Source organism: Corvus brachyrhynchos, unplaced genomic scaffold (genome assembly GCF_000691975.1).
Source record: "Corvus brachyrhynchos isolate BGI_N302 unplaced genomic scaffold, ASM69197v1 scaffold79, whole genome shotgun sequence".
Lineage (NCBI taxonomy): Eukaryota > Metazoa > Chordata > Aves > Passeriformes > Corvidae > Corvus > Corvus brachyrhynchos.
Genome location: NW_008240023.1, coordinates 1522727 through 1541077, shown reverse-complemented (window position 1 = coordinate 1541077; position 18351 = coordinate 1522727). Strand labels below are relative to the sequence as shown.

The window sequence follows — 18351 nt, the reverse complement described above, 5'->3', positions numbered from 1 at the left end:
CAAAGCCGCCGCTGCCGCCAACAAAATGCCCTCCCAGCACTTCAGAAAAAAAAATAAAATAATAATAATAATAAAAAAAAATACACATAAAGAAGTGGAAAGGGGAGGTGGGGGGGAAGAAAGAAAGAAAGTTAAACTGTCCTTGTTATAATTGTTAACTCTGATCGCTCAAGTAGAAGACGGGCTGATTAAAACTCCAAACGAGCCCCCAGCTCGCTTAAATCTCAGAGTCCGGAATGATAGAATCAGAGGAGTTTATTCATACCATTAAGCCCCAGAGAACTTAATTGAAAGAAGAGCATAGCCTGGACCTTGACAAGCGGGAGGTCACAGTAATTGCTGCCGGACATATTTAACATTAAGATAATCAGGCCATTAATTACCCTTTGGATCATTAAATCAGCCAGTTGCAAAATGAAATTTCTGCCTCTATTACTCACTTGAGAGACCACAGGGGTGGCTTTTAATTTATCAGTGAGCTTGAGATACAAAGGACCAGGCTTGGGGAGGAAGGAAAAGGGGGAGAAAGGAGGGGGTTTGCTTCAGCAGAGGCAGGAATATCAATCCGCCATGCTTGGTGATCGTGGCAAATTAACTAGGTAAGATAACCTCAGCTTCTAAAGGCAGAAGCTGGGGGTATGTAAATAGATGAGGGCAGACAGGGAGATCAGAGCCTGCACACCACTTAGCAGGATAATAAAGGAAATCATCCTTGATTATCAGTGCTAATTTGGACACTGCCGGTAGCTTGTTATGCGTGTTCTGAGTAGCATTTAATTAATTCAATTGCTTGTTAATGAGGGAAGTGACATGTGGGGAGCAGATGCCACCCAACTGCAGATGGGTTCTGGTCAGCCCTTCACAATAAAATATTTTTTTTTTCTTTCTTTCTTTCTTTCTTTTTCTTTTTTTTTTTTTTAAATTTATTTTTCAAAACCCCCTTCCCCCAGCCCTGGAATGGGAAAGGTGTCAGGCGTGGAGGAGCACTGAAAAGGCACAAAACACTGACCTCATCAGGCCAAGATCCGCTACGGAACCGGAGCTGATCATGGTGGATAGAGAGGTACCCGCGCTCCCCCAGGCCCCAATCCTAACGCTGCTCCTTGTGCCAGGAATCCGGCACCAGCAGCACCACAACAGCAAACTGATGGCCAAAAGGAGCAAGGGATGAGGGAGACGTGGAACACAGCAGCCCCACCAGATCCAGCATGCGGGAGCGGGATCTGAAGTACTCCGTTTCCCCGGGCTCGCCCTTTATCTGTGATGAAGGATTAATTATTTTTACAGAGAGAAGGAGGCATGGATGAGTATTTTCATGGAAGGCATGGTGTAATATTTTTCATCCGAGTCATTCCCCAGTGACCAGCTCGGCGTCACGGCCGCTCTCCTCGGAACAGCACAAGCCAGGCTTTGGTGCAGGACTGTAAAACTCAGCTCACTACAGTGGAGCTGCATCATGTTGTCCCTGACACCATTAAATTGAGTTCATTAGCGAGCAAGGATCCAACTGGGTGTTCCCTCGAAAGGTGAGAGTCAGTTCCCACTGCTGGCTCCCAGCTCGAGGCCGCTCAGCCAGTGTTGGATTTTCCTGTAACCTCTGGTAGCCAGAATGAACAGGGAGACTGCTGAGCAAACAGACCTGAGCACAACTGCTGCTCATGCTCCAAGCCCCAGTTAAAGAGCTTAAAGCTGTGCCTGAGCTTCTGCAACCCACTCATCCCTCACTTCAAAACCAGTTTTAATGGAGTTGGACATTCCACGTGTCCAGGAATATTCTCAAAAGGATGCTGAAATGGTGGAGCCCTGTCTGTCTGTGGCTAATGCAGATATTTGGCATGGCTGGAGTAGCAGAACAAGAAACATGGCCGGGATGGTGCCTGGATATGACCCTGCCTTCCCTCAGCTTGCCCTGCAACGTCCAGCCGGTGGAGGTGGCACATCCATCCCAGCACTCCCAGGGAGACAGGGATGGAGACCTTGGCAGCTCAGGAAAAGTGGGTGAGGGAGCAGGTAACCGTCTCCTGGAGTGGGCAGAGGGATGGGGCAGCTTGTCTCCTTTGGAAAAGGCCAACACCACCTTGGGAAGTCGACGGTGGCAAACAAGTCTGCAAACCAGAAGCCACGCGCGCGTGAGGACAAAGCAAAACGTGTGAGGTGTGTGCAGAAAAAAGCTCATTGTCTGGTAGGGGATGGACAAACCAGTGCAAAAGGCAAAGAATTCCCAAGCTGGCTTCCCCACATCTCCAACATTCCTCCATGGAGCAGCTCAGCTCCACAGGGCTCCTCCTCCAGTGCCGCAGCACTCCAAAGCAGCGTTGTGAGAGCGTGCTTAAACAGTATCAATAGCAATTAGAGGGAAAATCCTGATCCCATCCCCAGCCCCAGTTAATTGTTGCAACATTGATTTACTCTAATTTGACTTCTCACTCCAAATTAAACCCGCATTACCCAAGGAGGGACCGTAGGCAAGACGGTGGCAAACAAGTCTGCAAACCAGAAGCCACGCGCGCGTGAGGACAAAGCAAAACGTGTGAGGTGTGTGCAGAAAAAAGCTCATTGTCTGGTAGGGGATGGACAAACCAGTGCAAAAGGCAAAGAATTCCCAAGCTGGCTTCCCCACATCTCCAACATTCCTCCATGGAGCAGCTCAGCTCCACAGGGCTCCTCCTCCAGTGCCGCAGCACTCCAAAGCAGCGTTGTGAGAGCGTGCTTAAACAGTATCAATAGCAATTAGAGGGAAAATCCTGATCCCATCCCCAGCCCCAGTTAATTGTTGCAACATTGATTTACTCTAATTTGACTTCTCACTCCAAATTAAACCCGCATTACCCAAGGAGGGACCGTAGGCAAGCTCCCCCCGCCCGCCCCCTCCCCTCCAGGACAATAAATTTAATATTGAATACACTTGGAACAAAAACCTGGCGGTTGTTGCAGGATCCATACCGAAAGATCTTTTTCCTTTTTTCCCCTCTTCTTCTTTTTTTTCCTTCCTGCGAGTAATTAAAAGATGCTTTTCTTGACTAATGATCCCCCTGTTTAGGAATGGGAAGTCGATACTCCTTCACCAGCAGTCAGCTTCAATTTGTCACAGGCCTCCCGAAGTTTGAGCGGCGTTCTCGGGGTTGCTGGTAATTGCTGGAACCAATTACCAGCTTTCCAGAGCTGACCTAATCAGGGACCCACGGACACCACAGCTCAGGGCCAGCTGGTCCCTGTTCCCTTTCCACTCAAGTGTTTGCCTGTGCTTGGGTTTTCTGCCACTTCCCCAACTTTTTGTGCTCACCGGAGCTGGTGTTTATTCCTCCTTCCTCCCCGAAATCACAGCAACACCCTCAGCCTTGCCTTGTGCTGCTTCCTTGGGGATCACACCACACCTCTGCTTCCCAAAACCTTCAGTGCCAGAGGCCGTCCTGAGTGTTGCTTTTGATTTACAGGGGCACAGAACGACCTGGAGATCTGCCTGAAGCGTCCCAGGATGGTTTGGGTTGGAAGGGGCCTTAAAGCCCATCCTCATTCCACCCCATGCCATGGGACATCTTCCACTAGGCCAGGTTGCTTGACATGACCTGGAATGTGTTAATATGAGAGGATATACCTGTGCAACATATCCCTGATCAATGCAGGAAGGACAATGCCCTTTGCTAAAAAGCTGCCAGGCTTTGAATTTTACACACCCTCCGATCTCAGAACCTTTCTGGCCTTCAAGATAAGTGTCCAGGTTTATGTTTCCCCATGGTTTGCTTGGATGAAGAGTTTGAAGTGCATTTAAGCAGACTAGAAAAGGACAGAAGTATTTAATGTGGTTTAATCACAGAATATCCCGAGCTGGAAGGGATCCCACAGGGATCAGTGAGTCCAGCTGCTGGCCCTGCACAGACACCCCACCAATCCCACCCTGGGCATCCCTGAGAGCCTTGTTCAAATGTTCCTTGGGCTCTGGCAGCCTCGGGGCCGTGCCCATTCCCTGGGGAGCCTGGGCAGTGCCCAGCACCCTCTGGGGGCAGAGCCTTTCCCTGAGATCCAACCTAACCCTGCCCTGGCACAGCTCCAGCATTTCCCTGGGTGCTGTCCCTGTCACAGAGAGCAGAGATGGGAGCTGTCCCTCAGGAGGTAGCTGCAAGCCACGATGAGGTCTTGAATTTGGTAATAACTTGTTTTTGAGTGTGCAGAATTACTGAATGGAAGCTGTACTCACAGCCTGGCACAGCTCTGTTCTCAGAAATACTGGTGACATTTTCCTGGGTAAGACTCCTTAATTATGCCATGACCTAGAGCAGCCTTTTGGCAATTCCTCCTGCAAAACAGCATCTCCATGGATCCCTCCACCCTTCCCTCTACTCCACAGAAACATGCGGGATGCCCCTGAAACCACACAGTGATCAGTGCCAACCTCTCCCCAGGTGAAGGGACTGCTTTGAAAGCCACATCAAGACTTTCAGGTTCCTTTTAGCCCAGCCTGTGAACACTCCTTGAGCCTCCCAGCCCAACAATTCAGTATTAGTGGAGCAGCTCATGCCTGGTTTTTTTTGTGTCCCTAGAAATCTCTGGGCCTCCACTGATGGCTTCATCTCCACTAGAGAGACACAACATGAAGAGGTAAAACCCACCTGATCCCCTCTAAAAGTGTCTATTACGGCCCCATCACAGAATCAGATTCCCAGAATTGTTTGGGTTGGAAGAGACCTTAAAGCCCATCCAGTTCCACCACAAGCAGGGACACCTTCCACTGTCCCAGGCTGCTCCAAGCCCCATCCAACCTGGCCTGGGACACTTCCAGAGATCCAGGGGCAGCCACAGCTGCTCTGGGCACCCCTTGCCAGGGCCTCCCCACCCTCCCAGGGAAGGATTCCTTCCCAATGTCCCATCCACCCCTGCCCTCTGGCAGTGGGAAGCCATTCCCCTTGTCCTGGCACTCCATGCCCTTGTCCAAAGCTCCTCTCCAGCTCTCTGGGAGTTGCCTCTTCCCCCTTCAGTCCCTCAACAACAACAAAAGGGAGGTTTGTTTAACCCTCCTTTCAGGTCCAGTTTAGCTTCATCCAATAGAATTCCTCATGCAAAACTCCAAACAGCAGTGAGAACGTGGAAAGCAGAGCCTCTACCTGAAGAACTTGAATCTATTTTCTCACCACATCTTGGACAGAAGGATTGTGATGCTGGCAGAGACCAAAGCGAAGCACAAAAGGAGCCACTCACTTTGGAAAAGCAGAACTTTCTGGTATTTACGTGAAAAATCACATTTCAGTCCCTGCTGCAAACAGCAGAGGAATGGGAGCAGCAAAGCAAGATTGCAATTGCTTTGTGGGAAAATTTTCACATCATCCTAATTCTGCTTTTTCTAGCACCTCTTCGATCACGTAAGCGTGAACCTGGACACAGAGCTAGAAAATCCTATTTATAAAATGAATCCTTTTGTCCAAAAATGTTGCAGCGCAGGAAAGAAAGTGCAGTGGTATCAGTGACAATCAGAATCAGCTGAAGATAACCATGAAGATGCACTGAAACAAAGGGGGAGAATTAAAATAAGCCCTGAGCATGAAATACTAAGAGAACAAAGTTGATTTTCTAGAAGTAAAAATTCAATCCCAAATGAATGATTTAATTGAAATGGATGGTGCTCTTTTCATCACAGTCACGTGGATTTTAGATTTTTCATGGTGTTTATTATCTGACTACTAAAATAATGTGATTTTTCTTTTTTAAAATAGAATTCCAATTGAGTGCAAGCCTTTTCCTCTCAGGTGTTTAGGACTGAGGTATTGCTCCATCTCACCTCAGCAGTAAGCAGCAACATAGATTTGTGAGGTGCAAGAACAGAAAATCTCTGGATTAAAGCGATACTGGTGACTGAGAGTTCATTTCAATCTGCCTGATGAAATCATCGTGCTGCCTGTCTAATAATACAAACACACAGAGCAGACATCCCATTTCTGCCTGAAAAAAACCTCTCTTTGGGTCTCCCTGAGCACTTTTAAATGCACAGCCATTCATCTAAGTAGCCTGATTAATGTCGTGGCTTCATTCTCGAAGATGAACCAAAGGTGGCACCACAAATTCATTTTTCAGGGCTAACGAAATAATGCAATGAGAAACAGTTGACTTTATTACACACAACAGCACAAACCCACCCCTCCACTGCAGGAGGTGGCCCAGGTGTAGTGATCTTTCCACCTGATCCCTAACTGGAAAAAGTATTCTCAAAACGTCTGTCTTTAACACGGATCAGATTAATTAAGCATAAAAACCCCCTTAGTTTTAGGTAGGACAGCACATCACAGGAAGATTTTCACTGTGTGGAGCTGTGAGAGGCAGGCAGAATGCTGTTCTCAAAGGAAACACCCCCACCCCCCCAGCAGCTCATGGTTTCACATAAATCACACACACAAAAAGTAATCAAGCCCACGGCGAGCGGGACTTTGAACATCCCCGAGCAGAACCAAAGACCTGACAGCCAGGTACCAATTCCCAAGCGAGCCTGAACCTCTGAAGGAACATTATTAATGACAAACTGTTAGTCCAAGAGGCAGGAACTTTGTGGCCCACCGAGACAAAGGAGCACATGACAGGATAATTTAGATGGAGGAAGAAGCAGGCGGGAGGTTTCCATCTCCCACTGAACAGAAAAACTGCAGAGCTGCGGAGGAAACCTTCGCAAGAGCCAGAACGTAACGAGGTCACTCAACTTTTGCCACCCCCCACTTTGACACATGTTCTTCCTGGGCACGCAGGGAGGATATAAATAATGATTTTCCCACAAGGCACGGCGCGAGGGAGGAGTTAAAAGCGGCAGTGTCACAGACAGAGTGAGCAAACGCACCTGGTGGAGTCTGAGGAGGGCTTCACGTGGCCTTGGCTGTTCTCCTCCCACACACTGTTGGCCAGCTCGTTGCCAATGGCTGACATCACCTTGATGAGCTCTATGGGCCAATCGTCCAGGTCCAGCGAGCGCACCCGGGACAGGTGCGTGCCAAGGTTGCGGTGGATCCCTGAGCATTCGATGCAGATGAGGGCTCCCAGGTTCAGGCTGGCCCAGTCGGGGTCTGCAGGACAAGGGACACAGCAATTAGGACAAGGCAACACCCAAGGGAACTTTCCTGCTGGTGGTTGTGCTTGAAGGTTTTGGCTCCAGGGGTGTCTTGTCCTAAAGTGCAGCTGGGAGGTCTCCCGGGGTCAGTGGAGATACCCTCAGGGGTAAAAAAAAAATAAAAGGTGGTGTCTCAGAAGGTGTATTACCCCACCTCCAGCCAAAAAACCCCTATGAATCAGAGGGGAGAGGAGAAGCCAAGGAAATGTAACCACAGAGATGGGTAAAGGATGATGAAGTGGAGAAGGCCCCTCCTTGGGAATCCAGAGCTGCTCGCAGCCGCTTGAAAGGGAGAAAAAAATATAGAGACCAGAAACAATGATCTCCTGCTCACTACATCTACTCCCTCAACAGCCACCTGCACCACCAGCTATGTGTGGCTCTTACATCTGACTCTTCTTCCAATTCCAGAATCAGAGGGATAAACACCAAGATGGAACTGTCCCACCTGGAACGGCCCCAGTTCCCAGGGCACAAGCCAGGAGGATTCCACCCACCCAAAACAACCCCACGAAGGGTAAGAACTGGGGCAAACCTGACACAAGATGGGAAATTCCATTTCCCAGCGTGGTTCAGAACTCTTTTGCCACGTGTAACTCTTCTTCCTGTGTAATTTAAATCTCGATTTGTATGGACTGCCCTCTCTCCAACAAACATTCACCTTAACAAATGCAACTGAAGACACATGAGAGGAATTGTTGTTGGCTTTTTTCTCCCCCCTGCTGTCAGATCTTTTCTTCATGCCTTACTCTGTGCATCCCAAAGAACTGCCCCAAATGCCAAGCAGGAAAACGGGGATTAATTAAGAGGGCAGGCAAGTCTTACTCCTATCTAAATAAAATTTGGAGTTGACAGAAAATGAATTTCCAGTGTTTCCTTCTGTTCCGGAAAATTTCATCCAAAGACTCGTCTCGTAACCCACAGCTGAAAAGCTGTTTTTGGCAGCCAAAATATGTGGAAACAAAACATTTCCTAGTTCTTTGCCATGTCATGTTTGGACAAAAAATAGGAGAGGAAAGCTGACAATATTAATGGTGAAGTCCCACGTTTCACTGAAGGCACTGACTGACATTTTTCAGTCAATCCTTAGAAATCTAAAAATGTCCCCCAGAACAAAAATCCCCCATCTTATTCCACTTGAGCAGAAAACCACAGCTGTTGTTTAGAAGTTCCTGTCCGTACATATTCTTATATCACACCTAATGTAACACCTACATTATACACATACAGCATTTCAGACCTCCAAAAAACAAGGTGAGACAAAACTCCTGCCATGCTTTCCAAGCTTTTGGTACAACAACTACAACAAACCTTTAATTCCACAATTCTTCAGATTATTATTATTATTATTATTATTATTATTATACAACCACCACTGTTGTTTTGCCAGTGGTGTATCTGAAACACACTAAACCCCCCCACCCCCAAGCAGCAATTTGTTGGTATAAACTTGAAACACAGCAAGTAATAATTTGAAATTTGCAAACTGTGACTCGGAATGAAACCCCTGACCTGCAAAGGCCAGGGTTATCCTCACAAAAATCCAAAGTGCAATGAGTTCTAAGAGGCATGAACTCACAATGAAGCAAGAGAATGAAATACCAACTTACATTATTCCAATTATTCTGACACAACTGGTGTTAAAGACATGACCTCCCTCCCAAACACCTCTCTACTTGAAGTCTACATGTAGTGCATCTGGCACTGAATAAATTCTTTAAATATTCACCCTCTTCAGAGCATCACAGAATTGTTTGGGTTGGAAGGGTCCTTCCAGTTGCCAGCACTGAAGGAGTCCCCCAAAACAACAACCAGGAAGTTCCATGGAATTTTACCAAGGTATTATTGTCAATCTCAACAATCTGACAACACGCAGCTGAGTGGGAAGGTGGCAAATGAGGAAAGGCAAGGGCTGAACTTGTTATAGAAATGAAAATTATCATCACCAATTCATACCACACGTGGTTAGAAAGCTGTAACTACTCAAGGTTGGGTTTTGTTTTCCTTTTAAGGAGATGATACAAACCCAGCTCCCTTTTCCTGCTGATGGTGAGAGTAATTCTGAATTGGAGGACGCTCACAAGGCACGTGGCAGGCATGGATATCAAAGTTTGATGGTAAAAGGAACAAAAAGCCCACTCAGTGCAGCTAAAGGTGCTTTACTTAAAACTGGTCAAACAAAAAATGAGCTTTTTTAGCACCACTGAATCTACCCAGATCACACTTTTCAGCTGTCCATATTCTCAAAAACGCCTGGCTCACTCCTTCCCTGAAAACCTCTTCTCCACTCTGACTTGCACCTCAATCAGCTTCACCATTTGGAGGTGAGAACTCTCTTAGGAGAATAACCCCTCCCCACTGTCTCCTTCATCCCTTTGGATCTGAGGAGGCTGATGAAAGGCTAAACCCTCCTGAGGTCAGCAGGTGTAAGATATCCCTGGGCTGAGCAGAGGGAACTGCTGGAAGGAGGAGCAGAAGAGCCAGGGAAAGAAGAGGCAGGGGTGAAGGCATCTCAAGCTGCAGCAGAAGAGAGAGAAAAGTTTGCAACTCTCTTATTCTTTGAGAGGTTTTTACTCTATTCTGCATGAAAAATTGAATTTTGTGATGGGTAGGACAAGACTGCCCAAATTATTACCTCAGTGTTTGGTTCTCAAATACAAAATACACCAGTGATCAGACTCCTGGATTGGAAAACTCATGATGAGAATCCATGTTTTTAAACCCTCCCTGTTTTCTTCTGCAACAGCAAAGACCTGCTTTTCCATGGTCTCTGGATATCTTGGAAGAGGTGACTCATATCTATCCTCTGGTAGAGCCAAAATCCAGGAATTCAGCTGGGTTTGCCTACGCAATTGGATCACCTTGGGTGGCTTCTCCAGATGAAATCAGCCCCGGGACTCCGCTGCTTTGGGAAAAGGCAACATCAGTTTCCTTCTGAAACATGAAATCAGATCTTGGGCACAAACTCCAGCTCCTAAGGAGCACTTTGCCTCATCTCTTGCTCTGGGATGGGCATGTTAAAAGGAGAATACTGAACAACTTCAGTTGGAGGCTGCCAAAAGGCCAGGACGCTGGCAGCCCACAGCTGCTGGGTTAACATCCAACAAGGCAGAATTCCCCCGTGAAACAAAGTGCTGCACCAAGTGCTCAAAAGGCAAAGAGCTCCAGAAAGAGGAAGAACGAGACTTCTGAAGTGGAAGATTGATGGCTCTTGAACAGAGCTGAGGGATGGCAACATCTCGTACTCCTGTGCTCCCAAACATCTGCCTCTCTGGAGATGCAAACGACGTGAGAGCTCTACGAGGTGCTGGGGTTTGTGATGTTAAGTGCTCTGGGGGTAAGGACCTGCCCAGGCAAGGCAGGAAGGGAGGCAAGGGAATAAAGCAAAGCCCTGCAGAAAAAGCAGCAGGCTGAGGTTCACCTCGTGTGTGTGTGTTTACATTTTAAGATCCATTGCTTTGGAAATATCTCAGGTTTATCCAAAGGTGGCCTTAAAATCAGGAAGGTCAAACAGCGAGAGGAGTCAGAGAGGGCATAAATCATCTCTGGAGAACACAAACAAGTCCAGCTGAAATTCCAAAATCATCCCCCTGCAAAAGCTACGCGACAGAGCGTTGCCAAAGTGGGCTGTCCCACTCTGCCCTCTCCCAGCAACATGCTCCTGGCACATCCCTGCTGCTGGCACCACGCACGGGGGGCCAGCTTGACCCATGAACAATCTGGCTGAAAACCAGATCGGTTGGGGGGGGGGTGGAACCCAAAAAAGCAAAAAAACCAACAAAAAAGAAGTGCTGCTTTCTTGCACAACCGTTTTCCTGATTAAACATCTCGCCTGGCTGCATAAATCCTGGGATATATGCATGGCTGGGGAGAGAAACACGAGCCTTGGGGATAGCGTGGAGTCTGGGCAGAGCTGAGGTGGATCAGAGGGATGCTGTGGGTGTGGGAGTGGTCTGCACTGAAGGGATTGCACCTTATAGATATATAATATAACCTCCCATAAATACATACATATATATGAAAGTATAATATATATTTGTGTATTTTATAAATATATATATATATATCTAGTTAGCAAGGCTGGGAAAATGCCACCCACAGCTGCACAGAGAGAGCGGAGCAGGACTTGGCACCACTCCCACCGTGGGCTGCTCAGAGGCAGCAGTGAGCACTTCAAATGAGCTGAATATCCATGCAGGTCACTCCCAGACCCCCTCCTCCTCACACACAGCACACCACCCCACCTGCCTTTCTCCTGAGCCACATCAAAGCTCTGGGGGAAATCTCAATGACTGCCAGGTCACTATGAAAGCACACTAATAAATAAGACTCGCTTTGGGCTCCAGGTGCTAAAATACCACCCAAACCAACCTCTTCCCGTGTTTAGCACGTGCTGAATCACATGGAGAGGAACACAGAGACCAAACTGTTGGTGCAAAAGCACCTGCACTTGTGTACAGATGTTCTTTTTACCCTGGGGTGTCAGAACGGCTTAGACCAGGAGTCAAAATCCTAAGCGGCGAATCTTCAAAAGTAAGAATCACACCTGAAGAAAAAGAAGTGAATATTTTTTTCCATTTTAAGCATGTGCAAAAATCGCAAGGAAAGTTCTGACTTCCAAATATCAAAGAAATAAAAATGCACAAGTTCTCGGTCCTTCAGCTCCTCCAACTAATTGCTTTAGAGCAAGAGAACTTCCTTTTTGTGGCTTTGTTGCAAACCCCTGGAACTAAAGAGCACCAGAATAATGGCCTCAGTCGGGGTTAGTGAGGTGAAGCACAGCTCAAAGTATTCCCGAGAACACTCTTCTGAACACTAAGTATATGTTTTAAAAAATATAAAAAAAAAAAAAAAAAGGGAAAGAAACACAAAGGGGAAGGAAAAAAAAAAATCCAAAATCAGTTTTCTAGCATCCAGATATAATGAGCAATGACTTTGGTATCTTCTGCCAAGCAGGCCTAAAAAACCGAAGGAAAAACCAGCAATGAAGCTCTACTTCTTTGAAAACATTACCATGGCATGTGTGCCCTCACCTCGCAAAACAGGCGGGAAATGGAAGGAACTGATGTCAAACAGCAAACTTCTTTCCTTCAGCACAGAAATGCTGACATTCAACGTGAAACAACGAGGGGAAAAAATGAGGATGCATTGATGTGGCAGATATTGAGCATAAATTAAGATTTGGTTAAGCAAACTCCTCAATGGAGCAGAAATGTGCCAGCAACAGAGGGGATGTTAACACCAGGGAGGCCAGAGCTGGGTGTTCCCCCAAGCCCTGGCCGAGGAGAAGAGGTCAGAGCCGAAGTCAGGTGGCTGTACTTACTCTGAGCCTCACAGTCCACGCAGTGGGAATTGCCTCTGATGTTCCTGATGGACTGCAGGGCCATGGCCTCGTTCTGACTCGTCAGGCGGGACTGGGGGATTTAAAGACACGAATGAGCAGTGAGGAAGAACCCAAAAAACCTAAATGACACAACTGGCAGCTGAATGAACGGCAAACCCCAAAGCTCAGACCAAGGTCAAATGAATACGGTCAAGGAACCCCAAGTCTTGATTTGCCTCTCAAGGAACAGGGATCTTTTGGCATCTCCAAGACTTGTGGGGTCTCCAGCCTGGATTCTAACAGAGGGGAATCAAGCCTGAGGATGAGCCCTGCTCTCCCCAAAAGCAGCAGCCACACTGCAGGTTTGCTTCTCGAGATAAATGAGATAAGAATATCATTTTGCAAGATCAGTTTCTTTTATCGACGTGCGTGCTTGTGCTAATGAAGACTAAGGGACGCTTTGCAGAAGCGGCTGGAACCTTTTTATCATGCAAAGGTCAGGTTTCACCCGGTGGCTCCCGTTTAAATGCTCTCCATGGTGACCTGCCCATGACCTCTGCTCGGGGAGACTCTCCTGATGCACCAGCACTTCAGCTCTACCCTAAACTGCCTTGAGGGTTCCCTGAGGAGCAAACTGTTGCCTGCACCAAGGGATGGAGAAGGGATTTAAGCAGGACTTGTGGATATCCACGTGGAGACGCAACTTCCGTGGGACACCTGTCCAGCCAGCTGCCCTTTGCTGTTCCAGCCAGTTCTTCTAACATGCTTTGGGAACCTGGAGTGAAAAACCTCCCTGAGCCATTGCCCAGCTACTCTGGAAGAGTCAGAGGGGGGGAAATGATGCCTTAGGTTTTAACTTTTCCATTTTTCACATCCTGCACTGCCTGGTGTGTGACTCTGAAGTTCCTTGTAGCCTGGTAATTTCTGCTCTCTCATGCCAGGCAGACATAACAAAGCCTCTCCAGGCCTGCTCTCCAAGGACACCCAGACCATCCTAGGCCCAAAAGTATAAACCAAAAGCTTCTAAAGGGGGGGGCAAGCTTGGGGAAACGACATCATTAACTGAAGCTTTAATTGGAGAATTAACCCTGCTATGCAAATGAACCAAACTCACAAAAGTGTGAAGAACTCGTGACCTGTTGTCCATCTTGGGGTCCATCTTGGCAGTAGCCTCTGGCCCCCAGGGTGTGCCTTTGAAGGCCTTTCAAATAAATACCTCTTTTATTCCCTTACTCCTGTCTAGTCTCTGTGTCTAGGAGGCCTCTTAAGGCATCACTTTATCCTTCTGCATTGATATTTTTATGTGGGTGCTCATGCACAAACTTCCCCTTCTGTGCTCTGATAACACACACCCATCAGGATGTCTGAACCCATGCAAAGCAAGAAACATGTAAACTGGGATTTTCCTCCACCTCAGGAATATATCTTGGAAATAAACCCATTTTTTAACACCAAATGGGAAGTAAATTGTGGTATGATGATGGTAATTAGTGGTGTTTGATCTACCCTGGCACCTCAGGGCAACGAAAGCAGGCATTCATTTAAAACTAGGAGTCTCTTCCTTGCCATATAAAATCATGAAAGACAACTGTTAGATGGGTAATATTATGGGGTCTACAGTTCTGGACAACTAGTGGCCATTCTTCTCCCTCAGGCACCACAGAGCACCTTGCTCTCTCCTGTGAAGTGCTTACAGACAGCTGCACTCAAGACGCAGAAGTTCTCCCAAAAACAAGCATTGGCTGAAGGCATCTCAGACTTTAAACACTTATTTTGATAGGAAGGGCGAGCAAATTCCTTCTGTCATCAAAGGAAAGCACTCCAAGGGGGGAAAAGCTGCTCCTCCTAGGCCGTGTGCTCCCCTCAGAAAGCTCCAAGCCTCCTCAGCTGTGGGGGTAACACACACACACACACCTCGAGGAGTACGGGCTTGAAATTCAGAATTCGCTGCCATCTTAATGATGAGCTAACCCATGGCTAATTGTCAGTATTGCCCTGTGCACCATACCTTGTTCTTGCTGCTCTCACAGGACTGTAAACTGGCCAGGATCTGGCTCTCTATGGCTTGGACCCACGCGTCCCTCTCTTCGTAGGTGGTTGCTTCGAAGTGCCAAGTCTGGCCCGTGAGAGAGACAATGATAAACTCGAAGTTTTCTTCTTGTTCTGGAAAAAAAAAAACCAAAGAGCAATTGGAAGAAAAGATTAAGGATAGTGAAAAGTAGCTGAAACAACCTTGGTTGATGAGAACTTCTGCTACATGACGGGTTTAAGCTGAAGGAGGATAGATTTAGATGGAATATTGGGGAAAAATCCTTCCCTGTGAGGGTGGGGAGGCCCTGGCACAGGGTGCCCAGAGCAGCTGGGGCTGCCCCTGGATCCCTGGCAGTGCCCAAGGCCAGGCTGGACATTGGGGCTTGGAGCAACCTGGGACAGTGGAAGGTGCTCCTGCCCATGGCAGGGGGTGGAATTGGATAATCTTGAAGGTCCCTTCCAACCCAAACCATTCTGGGATTGTGCAAATCCTGCAAATGCAGGTCTGAACATGAGGTTTGAGGCTGGATCCTGCCCTGCACAGTGCAGCAGGAAACAACCAGGATCCACTGCTTTTTCTCTCTAAATGCTATCCAGACAAAGCACTGGTTTGGGTAAATGCTCAGTTCCTGTGTTTGTGAGTTTGGAATCGAGTCTGTATCTTAATCAAACATAAAATGGCCAGCAAGCATCATTTAGATTAAAACCTGAGGAGCTAAAAGCTACATAATGTAAAAATCAAAGGGTGCCACAAAATAAAAGATGAATGGACCATAAAGAGCTGACAATACAGAAAGTGTAACAATTTACCCTCTTCTTTCAAGCAGTTTTTACAAGCACAGATATATTAAAGCAGATGTGTACATTTTCTCCTCTGCAGCATGAATACTGGGATGATAATGATAATAATAATAATAATTACTGGGCTATAATACAGGATTAAAATCAGTTCAACCTATTCAACATCCACGTCCGACATGGGAGATGAGAAAATGATCTGAGAAGCCAGGAGAGAGGGTCAGTGAAATATCCTGAGGGCTACTGGAGGATAAGGACAAGTATTCAGGCCAGAGGAGCAGCACATGGAAATACCAGCAGAACTGAAATAAATGGACACACAGCCCACCTACACATGGGACACCAATGCCAAATTAAAAAAATCAAGGAAGCTGAAACAGAGTAAGTGCAATTGGGAAGGGCTGGCACGGAGCATGAAAGAAAAAGAATAATAGAGCACAAAATTCTGGTGAACATCAGCCATAATGAGCTTCAGAAAGAGCATTTTGTCCCATAATGACTTATTATATATTCAGAGCCATGACACTGCTGTGTTCCCTCATCATCCATAAACATGCAGAGACCAGGGACAAATCCAGCACCAGATTTAAAGACAGCACTGCTGCCCACTGGCAGTTGTGCTCCCAAGCTGTGGAACAAGGGGTTTTCTTGGAGAAGCTCCATGTCAGCAAGGCCAGTGCTGTAAGGATGCCTCAAAAATATCAGGAAGTGACTTGGCACCTTGAGGTGGGGATAAACACGGAGCTGAAGGTTATTTTCAGGTGCAGGAAGGCAGCCGAGGCAGCAGTTTTACTGAAAAACAGTGCATGGGCTAAGCGGGAGAAGAAATCATGGAATATCCACAGGTGGAAGGGGTCCCACAGGAATCACTGATCCAACCCCTGGCCCTGCAAAGCCACCCCACCACTCCCACCCTGGGCATCCCTGGCAGCGCTGTCCAAACGCTCCTGGAGCTCTGGCAGCCTCGGGGCCGTGCCCATTCCCTGGGGAGCCTGGGCAGTGCCCAGCACCCTCTGGGGGAAGAACCTTTCCCTGATACCCAACCCAAACTCCCCTGACACAGCTCCATGGCACTCCCTCGGGTCAAAGACGAATGATGCAACTGCACAGCTACAACTGTTCCATTATAGCAACACTGTGTTCCAAACAAACAGGTAGAGGCATTACCCAAAATGCCATGAATAAATCATGGAAAAGGCTCGTTTATCAAGCAGAGCTTTCAGGGGTTTATGAGGAAGATCTAAGAGGAACTACTCCACAATAAATGAAGTAACACTCAGCCCTGTGCACTGTAGGACAACACTGGTGAGGTCTCTGCAGCACCACTGAACCCTCTGATCTCCTCTTTAATAATGCTGATCACACACACACGGAGCTGGTTTGGCCAGGAGAAATGAGCCCAGGAGAGCTGCAGCACATTTTCAGGCTGGGCTGGAAGGACATTTTGAGGTCCAAAGAAGAAAACGGAGCTGGGGAAGGGGCTGGAGCCCCAGGAGCGGCTGAGGGAGCTGGAAAGGGGCTCAGCCTGGAGCAAAGGAGGCTCAGGGGGGACCTTGTGGCTCTGCACAAGTCCCTGACAGGAGGGGGCAGCCGGGGGGGAAAACGGGCTCTGCTGCCAGGGAACAGGGACAGGAGGAGAGGGAACGGCCTCAGGCTGGGCCAGGGGAGGCTCAGGGTGGATACCAGGGGGAATTTCTTCATGGAAAGGGTGCTCAGGCCTTGGAAGGGGCTGCCCAGGGAGTGGTGGAGTGCCCATGCCTGGAGGGAATTCAAAGCCATGTGGATGTGGCACTTGGGGACGTGGGTTAGTGGGGAACGCGGCAGCGCTGGATTAACTGCTGGGCTCGATGATCTTGGAGGTCTTTTCCAACTTCAATAATTCCATGATTCTATATCCACTGAAGCTTCAGATTTAGTCCCCAAAAAGCCGTGCTGGTTGAAGACATCTTCCCTAATTTTTTCTGCTTAAACACACCAAGACTGTTTTTGCCCCAAGCTCAGCTGTGAAACAAAGCAGCAGTGCCTGCTCCACGTCACCCCCCAGGGCAATTCCTTCAGAAGACAAGGAACAAACCCATTCCTGTACGTCCTTAAGCACAGCAAGTGGGAACAGGAAAATCCAGGAGGGAGGATGAAATTGTTCACTTTCACTCTTCAGTCAAATTATAGGTTGTGCTATTTAAATCCCTGTGAGCCCAATCACAAAATTTTATTAAACAGTTTTCCATGTTTAACAGTTATTCATGGAAAGGTCCACTATAATAGTATTTTAGCACCATCAACCTGTCGAAATCAACCTGCCCAATTACTCCAAACTACATTAATAACACCGGATATTACACTAATTGTGTCCAGTTTCTATGCAGACGAGGTCCCATGGGGCTAATTTTGCATCCTCACGGGCAAGCAACTCAGCCATCAGCCTGATTTCACCAGGAATCCCTCCTCATTACACAAGTCCAGGCTGTCAAACTTTTTTTTTTTTTAAGAAAAAAAGGTTAATGGGCCAATCAGTCATCAATTATTTCCTGGAGAGGCAGCAGAGGAAGGGTTAAAGTGTGAAGAACCAGCTGCCAGCAACTTCCATTTGGAAGTTATTATCAACAGGAGATGTCTAAAAATGTTGTTGTTTGTTTTGCCTTTTTTCTTTTCTTTTTTTTTTTTTTTGAGGAGGGAAGGGGCTGTTGTTTGTTTTGCCTTTTTTCTTTTCTTTTTATTTTTTTTTTGAAGAGGGAAGGGCTGGCTGGGATGGGAAATGAGCCCAAACTGTGAGATTGTGATGATATGGAAGGCAAAGCACAAGAGACTTTTTCTTTTAGTGGAAGCGGGCATGGAATCAGTGAATTTTAGGGTGCCCAGGGCAGCTGTGGCTGCCCCTGGATCCCTGGCAGTGTCCAAGGCCAGGCTGGACACTGGGGCTTGGAGCAACCTGGGACAGTGGAAGGTGTCCCTGAGGAGCAATGGGTTGGGGAAGAAAAAACAAACATTCAGGCATGGCCTCACCGCCTTCCCCTACCCAATGTGTTTGCGATGTGGGACTGAGACCAGCTTTAGAAAACCAGCCCGAAAATTACCACAGGATACAATTAGGCCATAACTTGTTCCAGAGAACTCAGTT

The 18351-nt window shown here is 47.5% G+C and overlaps 1 protein-coding gene across 1 annotated transcript in view; it reads right to left on the bottom strand.

The window, feature by feature from the left end:
• AGAP1 (ArfGAP with GTPase domain, ankyrin repeat and PH domain 1) overlaps positions 1-18351 on the bottom strand; it is a gene marked incomplete at its 3' end in the record, with an annotated part of 282469 nt that overhangs the window by 25760 nt on the left and 238358 nt on the right. Inside the window, exons 17-19 of the mRNA XM_017743360.1 lie at positions 14413-14567; positions 12405-12495; positions 6815-7037 (exon numbers count right to left, since the gene is read on the bottom strand). Coding sequence (XP_017598849.1) covers positions 6815-7037; positions 12405-12495; positions 14413-14567 — 469 coding nt within the window. The remainder of the gene's footprint in view (positions 1-6814; positions 7038-12404; positions 12496-14412; positions 14568-18351) is intronic.